This window comes from Oncorhynchus masou, chromosome 18 (assembly GCF_036934945.1).
Source record: "Oncorhynchus masou masou isolate Uvic2021 chromosome 18, UVic_Omas_1.1, whole genome shotgun sequence".
NCBI lineage: Eukaryota > Metazoa > Chordata > Actinopteri > Salmoniformes > Salmonidae > Oncorhynchus > Oncorhynchus masou.
Genome location: NC_088229.1, coordinates 13,391,203 through 13,398,923, shown reverse-complemented (window position 1 = coordinate 13,398,923; position 7,721 = coordinate 13,391,203). Strand labels below are relative to the sequence as shown.

The 7,721-nt window shown below is 36.5% G+C and overlaps 2 protein-coding genes across 2 annotated transcripts; both read left to right on the top strand.

Annotated features, from left to right (window-relative positions):
- Positions 1 to 2,933: 2,933 nt before the first annotated feature.
- LOC135504008 (uncharacterized protein DDB_G0271670-like) lies at positions 2,934 to 3,596 on the top strand (the record flags this gene model as incomplete). The annotated part of the gene is made up of 1 exon (XM_064922249.1): positions 2,934 to 3,596. A coding segment is annotated over one exon (663 nt), but the record flags the coding sequence as incomplete, so codon positions are not given.
- A 651-nt stretch (positions 3,597 to 4,247) lies between these two features.
- LOC135504009 (uncharacterized protein DDB_G0271670-like) lies at positions 4,248 to 4,985 on the top strand (the record flags this gene model as incomplete). The annotated part of the gene is made up of 2 exons (XM_064922250.1): positions 4,248 to 4,675; positions 4,754 to 4,985. Coding segments are annotated over 2 exons (660 nt in total), but the record flags the coding sequence as incomplete, so codon positions are not given.
- Positions 4,986 to 7,721: the final 2,736 nt, after the last annotated feature.

Here is a 7,721-nt window from a genome sequence, read left to right as displayed (position 1 = left end):
ATTTTGTGTATAGTCTCTCTGTTGAAATAAAATGAATCACAACCACGCTGCATTTTGGTCCGCTCCTCCGTCTACAGACGAAAGCCGTGACACTTACACAATAGTCATGACAACTTCCGGAGGAAGACATGTTGTCCATCTAATCAAAGGATCAGAGAATTAATATAGTACTGAAAGCATAAACTACAGCTAGCTAGCACTGCAGTGTATAAAATGTGGTCAGTAATTGACTCAAAGAGAGAAAAAAACAATAGTTTAACAGTTTTGAAGAAATTAATTTCTTCCAAAATGAAGGATAAGCAAGAGAAAAAGAGTGTTTTTAGCTTAGCTTTTTAGTTTAGCCTACTCAAACACCCTGCTCAAACAGAGGGATGCTATGTTAGCTAGCTGGACACGATTATCCAACACAACACTAGAACACTTACAAATCAAGGTAAGCTTTCGGTATTCCTCATTTATTGCCACCGGGGCCCGCCAGTGTAACTGCTTACTGACTGTACACTAACGTCACTGCATGATTGTAGCGGGTTTACTAATGCGTTAGTTCCATTAGCTATGATGACTATGACATTACTTTAGCTAATATGGAGACAACGATGTAAGCTGTGTGTAGCGGTTTGGTTTGTAAAAGTTTTTTTATCCTGGTCACATACAGCTAATGTGTTGTGCATTGAAGACCACAAGCGAAAGGACAAGGTGAGAGGAGGAGAGCGCATACACGTGATCAGGGGTGTATTCATTCGGCTGATTCTGTTGAAAAACGTTTCTTAAGCGGAAGCAAACGGAACAAAATGGGGATAAACATAACTGAATTTGTCCAATATCAACTCTTGTTTGCAATTGTTGGACTGCTGATTACACTCTATATCAGCTAGACGCAGGCAAGAGTGTGCAGGTGGTATTGAATGTCACTGTCAGTCCATGTGTCACTGTCTGTGGCCACAAATTTGTCTCTCGAGCTGTGTGCACCTACGTTTTAAACTTTCATTCATAGGCTAGGATGTAGCAAGTCGGAAGTTTACATACACCTTAGCCAAATATATTTAAACTCAGTTTTTCACAATTTCTGGCATTTAATCAGAGTAAAAATTCCCTGTCTTTGGTCAGTTAGGATCACCACTTTATTTTAAGAATGTGAAATGTCAGAATAATAGTAGAGAGATTTATTTATTTCAGCTTTTATTTCTTTCATCACATTCAGATTTTATTTCTTTCATCACATTCCCAGTGGGTCAGAAGTTTACATACACTCAATTAGTATTTGGTAGCATTGCCTTTAAATTGTTTAACTTGGGTCAAACATTTCAGGTAGCCTTCCACAAGCTTCCCACAATAAGTTGGGTGAATTTTGGCCCATTCCTCTTGACAGAGCTGGTGTAACTGAGTCAGGTTTGTAGGCCTCCTTGCACACACACACTTTTTCAGTTCTGCCCACATTTTCTATAGGATTGAGGTCAGGACTTTGTGATGGTCAATCCAATACCTTCCCTTTGTTGTCCTTAAGCCATTTTGCCACAACTTTGGAAGTATGCTTGGGGTCATTGTCCATTTGGAAGACCCATATGCGATCAAGCTTTAACTTCCTAACTGATGTCTTGAGATGTTGCTTCAATATATTCACATAATATTTCTTCCTCATTAAGCCATCTATTTTGTGAAATGTACCAGTCCCTCCTGCAGCAATGCACCCCCACAACATGATGCTGTCACCCCAGTGCTTCACGGTTGGGATGGTGTTCTTCAACTTGCAAGCCTCCTCCTTTTTCCTCCAAACATAATGATGGCCATTATGGCCAAACAGTTCTATTTTTGTTTCATCAGACCAGAGGACATTTCTCCAAAAAGGCTTCTTCCTTGCTGAGCGGCCTTTCAGGTTATGTCGATATAGGACTGGTTTTACTATTGGTATAGATACTGTTGTATCTGTTGCCTCCAGCATCTTCACAAGGTTCTTTGCTGTTGTTCTGGGATTGATTTGCACTTTTCACACCAAAATACGTTCATCTCTAGGAGACAGAACGCGTCTCCTTCCTGAGCGGTATGATGGCTGCGTGGTCCCATGGTGTTTATACTTGCGTACTATTGTTTGTACAGATGAACGTGGTACCTTCAGGTGTTTGGAAATTGCTCCCAAGGATGAAACAGACTTGTGGAGGTCTACAATTTTTTCTCTGAGACCTTGGCTGATTTATTTTGATTTTCCCATGATGTAAGGCAAAGAGGCACTGAGTTTGAAGGTAGGCCTTGAAATACATCCACAGGTACACCTTCAATCCACTAAAATGTTGTCAATTAGCCTATCAGAAGCTTCTAAAGCCATGACATAATTTTCTGGTATTTTCCAAGATGTTTGAAGGCACAGTCAACTTAGTGTCTGTTAACTTCTGACCCACTGGATTTGTGATACAGTGAATTATAAGTGAAATAATATGTCTGTAAACAATCGTTGGAAAAATGAATTGTGTCATGCATCATAGTAGATGTCCTAAACGACATGCCGAAACTATAGTTTGTTAACAAGACATCTGTGGAGTGGTTGAAAAACAAGTTTTAATGACTCTAACCTTAGTGTATGTAAACTCCCGACTTCAACTTTAATAGCCTAAACCTATCAATGTGACATTGAACTGAGTGAATGGAATATGAATGAGTCATCCAATATGCTGTAATAGATAAATAGCCATGCTCATGAAAAAAATAACTCCTCCTCCATCTTAAACGGCACTGACCGCCACTGTAATAGTAGTAGTAGTAGTAGTGGTAGTAGTAGTAATAGTAGTGGTAGTAGTAGTGTTAGTAGTGGTAATAGTAGTAGTAATAGTAGTGGTAGTAGTAGTAGTAATAGTAGTGGTAGTAGTAGTAGTAGTAATAGTAGTGGTAGTAGTAGTAGTAATAGTAGTGGTAGTAGTAATAGTAGTGGTAGTGGTAGTAGTAGTAATAGTGGTGGTAGTAGTAGTAATAGTAGTGGTAGTAGTAGTAGTAGTAATAGTAGTGGTAGTAGTAGTAGTAATAGTGGTAGTAGTAGTAGTAATAGTGGTAGTAGTAGTAGTAATAGTGGTAGTAGTAGTAGTAATAGTAGTGGTAGTAGTAGTAGTAACAGTAGTGGTAATAGTAGTAGTAGTGGTAGTAGTGGTAATAGTAGTGGTAGTAGTAGTAATAGTAGTGGTAGTAGTAGTAATAGTAGTGGTAATAGTAGTGGTAGTAGTAGTAGTAGTAGTAGTAGTAATAGTAGTGGTAATAGTAGTAGTAGTAGTAGAGGTAGTAGTAGTAATAGTAGTGGTAGTAGTGGTAATAGTAGTAGTAGTAGTAGTAGTAGAAGTAGTAGTAGTAGTAGTGGTAGTAGTAGTAGTAGTAGTAATAGTAGTGGTAGTAGTAGTAATAGTAGTGGTAGTAGTAGTGGTCGTAGTAGTAGTAGTAGTAGTAATAGTAGTAGCAGTGGTAGTAATAGTAGTAGTAATAGTAGTAGTAGTAGTAGTGGTAGTAATAGTAGTGGTAGTAATAGTAATAGTAGTGGTAGTAGTAGTAATAGTAGTGGTAGTAGTAGTGGTAATAGTAGTGGTAGTAGTAGTAATAGTAGTGGTAGTAATAGTAGTAGTAATAGTAGTAGTAGTAGTAATAGTAGTAGTAGTAATAGTAGTGGTAGTAATAGTAGTAGTAATAGTAGTAGTAGGCGTAATAGTAGTAGTAGTAGTAGTGGAAGTAGTAGTGGTAGTAATAGTAGTGGCAGTAATAGTAATAGTAGTGGTAGTAGTAGTAATAGTAGTGGTAGTAGTAGTAGTAGTAGTAGTAGTAGTAATAGTAGTGGTAATAGTAGTAGTAGTAGTAGTAGTAGTAGTGGTAGTAATAGTAGTAGTAATAGTAATAGTAGTAGTAGTAGTAGTAGTAAATAGTAGTAGTAGTAGTGGTAATAGTAGTGTAATAGTAGTAGTAATAGTAGTGGTAGTAGTGGTAATAGTAGTAGTAGTAGTAATAGTAGTAGTAGTAATAGTAGTAGTAGTAATAGTAGTGGTAGTAATAGTAGTAGTAGTAGTAGTGGTAGTAGTAGTAATAGTAGTAGTAGCAGTAGTAGTAGGCATAGTAATAGTAATAGTAGTAGTAGTGGTAGTAGGCGTAATAGTAGTGGTAGTGGTAGTAGTAGTAGTAGTAGTAGTAGTAGTAGTAGTAGTAGTAGTGGTAATAGTAGTGGTAGTAGTAGTAATAGTAGTGGTAGTAGTGGTAGTAGTGGTAATAGTAGTAGTAGTAGTAGTAGTAGTAGTAGTAGTAGTAGTGGTAGTAGTAATAGTAGTGGTAGTAGTGATAATAGTAGTAGTAGTAGTAGTAGTAATAATAGTAGTGGTAGTAGTAGTAGTAATAGTAGTGGTAGTAGTAGTGGTCGTAGTAGTAATAGTAGTGGTGGTAGTAATAGTAGTAGTAGTAATAGTAGTAGTAATAGTAGTGGTAGTAATAGTAGTAGTAATAGTAGTGGTAGTAGTAGTAGTAGTAGTAGTAGTAGTAGTAGTAGTAGTAGTGGTAGTAATAGTAGTGGTAGTAATAGTAATAGTAGTGGTAGTAGTAGTAATAGTAGTAGTAGGCATAATAGTAGTAGTAGTAATAGTAGTAGTAGTAGTAGTAGTGGTAGTAGTAGTAGTAGTAGTAGTAGTAGTAGTAGTAATAGTAGTAGTAGCAGTAGTAGTAGGCGTAATAGTAGCAGTAGTAGTAGGCGTAATAGTAGTAGTAGTGGTAGTAGTAGTAGTAGTAATAGTAGTAGTAGTAGTAGTGGTAATAGTAGTAGTAGTAGTAGTAGTAGTGGTAGTAGTAGTAGTAGTAGTAGTGGTAGTAGTAGTAGTAGTAATAGTAATAGTAGTGGTAGTAGTAGTAGTAGTAGTAGTAGTAGTAGTAGTAGTGGTAGTAGTAGTAGTAGTAGTAGTAGTAGTAATAGTAGTGGTAGTAGTAATAGTAGTGGTAGTAGTAATAGTAGTAATAGTAGTAGTAGTAGTGGTAATAGTAGTAGTAGTAGTAGTAGTAATAGTAGTGGTGGTAGTAGTAGTAGTAATAGTAGTGGTAGTAGTAGTAGTAATAGTAGTGGTAGTAGTAGTAATAGTAGTGGTAGTAGTAGTAGTAATAGTAGTGGTAGTAGTAGTAGTAATAGTAGTGGTAGTAGTAATAGAAGTAGTAGTGGTAGTAATAGTAGTAGTAGTAGTAATAGTAGTAGTAGTAGTAGTGGTAGTAGTAGTGGTAGTAATAGTAGTGGTAGTAATAGTAATAGTAGTGGTAGTAATAGTAGTAGTAATAGTAGTGGTAGTAGTAGTGGTAGTAGTAGTGGTAGTGGTAATAGTAGTAGTAGTAATAGTAGTGGTAGTAGTAGTAGTAGTAGTAGTGGTAGTAATAGTAGTAGTAATAGTAGTAGTAATAGTAGTGGTAGTAGTAGTAGTAGCAGCAGTAGTAGTAGGCGTAATAGTAGTAGTAGTGGTAGTAGCAGTAGTAGTAGCAATAGTAGTAGTAGTAGTAGTAGTAGTAGTAGTAGTAGTAATAGTAGTGGTAGTAATAGTTGTAGTAGTAATAGTAATAATTGTGGTAGTAGTGGTAGTAGTAGTAGTAATAGTAGTAGTAGTAGTAGTAGTAGTAGTAGGTAGTAATAGTGGTAGTAATAGTAGTAGTAATAGTAGTAATAGTAATAGTTGTGGTAGTAGTGGTAGTAGTAGTAGGCGTAGTAGTAGTTGTGGTAGTAGTAATAGTAATAGTAGTATTAATAGTAGTAGTAGTAGTAATAGTAATAGTAGTAGTAGTAGTAGTAGTAGTAGTAGTGGTAATAGTAATAGTATTAGGTAGTAATAGTAGTGGTAGTAATAGTAATAGTAGTAGTGGTAGTAATAGTAGTGGTAGTAGTAATAGTAGTGGTAGTAATAGTAGTAGTAATAGTAGTAGTAGTAGTGGTAGTAATAGTAGTGGTAGTAGTGGTAGTAGTAATAGTAGTAATAGTAGTAGTAATAGTAGTGGTGGTAGTAGTAGTAAAAGTAGTGGTAGTAGTGGTAGTAATAGTAGTGGTAGTAATAGTAGTGGTAGTAGTAATAGTAGTGGTAGTAGTAATAGTAGTGGTAGTAATAGTAATAGTAATAGTAGTGGTGGTAGTAGTAGTAATAGTAGTAGTGGTAGTAATGGTAGTAGTAGTAGTAGTAGTAATAGTAGTGGTAGTAGTAGTAATAGTAGTGGTAGTAGTAGTAATTGTAGTAGTAGTAGTAATAGTAGTAGTAGGCGTAATAGTAGTAGTAGTGGTAGTAGTAATAGTAGTACTAGTAGTAGTAGTAGTGGTAGTAATAGTAGTACTAGTAGTAGTAGTAGTGGTAGTAATAGTAGTACTAGTAGTAGTAGTAATAGTAGTAATAGTGGTAGTAGGGGTGGTATTAGTGCTTCGTTGCAGAGAACTGGTATAAACTGTACTGTAGGTGTCTATCTCCTTTGCCTTGTATCATCGCTGGGCACTGACCTAATGTTAACATCATCCCCAGGTCTCTCCCCTTTTTAAAACCACCCACTACCTTTCAAATCAATTCTCACCTTTCCTTTTTTTCTGTCCTTGTCTATTATATATTTATGCATTATTATTTCTTTCTCAATAAAATATCTATGCTATTCTATTCTATTTCATCATAATATCTCTCACCTCTCTATATATATATATTCAGACACCCCTCCCTCCCTCTAGGTTGAATAATCATGTCCCCCTGCCTTCAAATCACTCCTTGCCTGACCCTTCACTCTCTAAATCAAAGTAATGTATTCTGAACCCCACCCTGACACATCTGCCTGATCCACCACTTGACACCCACCCGTCAGTCAGTCAAACTAGGCCTCCAGCTGCAGAAACTAAATCAAACAAGTGTGTGCGTGACACACATGCATACAGTACCAATCAAAAGTTTGAACACAACTATTCATTCAAGGGTTTTTCTTTATTTTTACTATTTTCTACATTGTAGAATAATAGTCAATACATCAAAACGATGAAATAACATATGGAATCATGTAGAAACCAAAAAAGCGTTAAACAAATCCAAATATATTTGAGATTTGAGATTCATCAAAGTAGCCATCCTTTGCCTTCATGACAGCTTTGCACACTCTTGGCATTCTCTCAACCAGCTTCATGAGGTAGTCACTTGGAATGCATTTAAATTAACAGGTGTGCCTTGATTAAGTTAATTTGTGGAATTTCTTTCCTTCTTAATGCGTTCGAGCCAATCGGTTGTGTTGTGACAAGTTAGGGGTGGTATTCAGAAGATAGTCTTGTTCGGGAAAAGACCAAGTCCATATTATGGCAAGAACAGCTCAAATAAGCAAATGGAAACGAAAGCCCATCATTACTTTAAGACATGAAGGTCAGTCAATCTGGAACATTTCAAGAACTTTGAACGTTTTTTCAAGTGCGCTTGCAAAAACCATCAAGCGCTATGATGAAACGCCACAGTAAAGAAAGACCCAGAGTTACCTCTACTGCAGAGGATAAGTTCATTAGAGTTACCAGCCTCAGATTGCAGCCCAAATAAATTCTTCACATAGTTCAAGTAACAGACACATCTCAACATCAACTGTTCAGAGGAGACTGTGTGAATCAGGTCAAATTGCAGGTTGAATTGTTGCAAAAAAAACACTACTAAAGGACACCAATAAGAAGAAGAGACTTGCTTGGGCCAAGAAACATGAGCAACGGACATTAGACCGGCGGAAATTTGTCTGGTCTTATG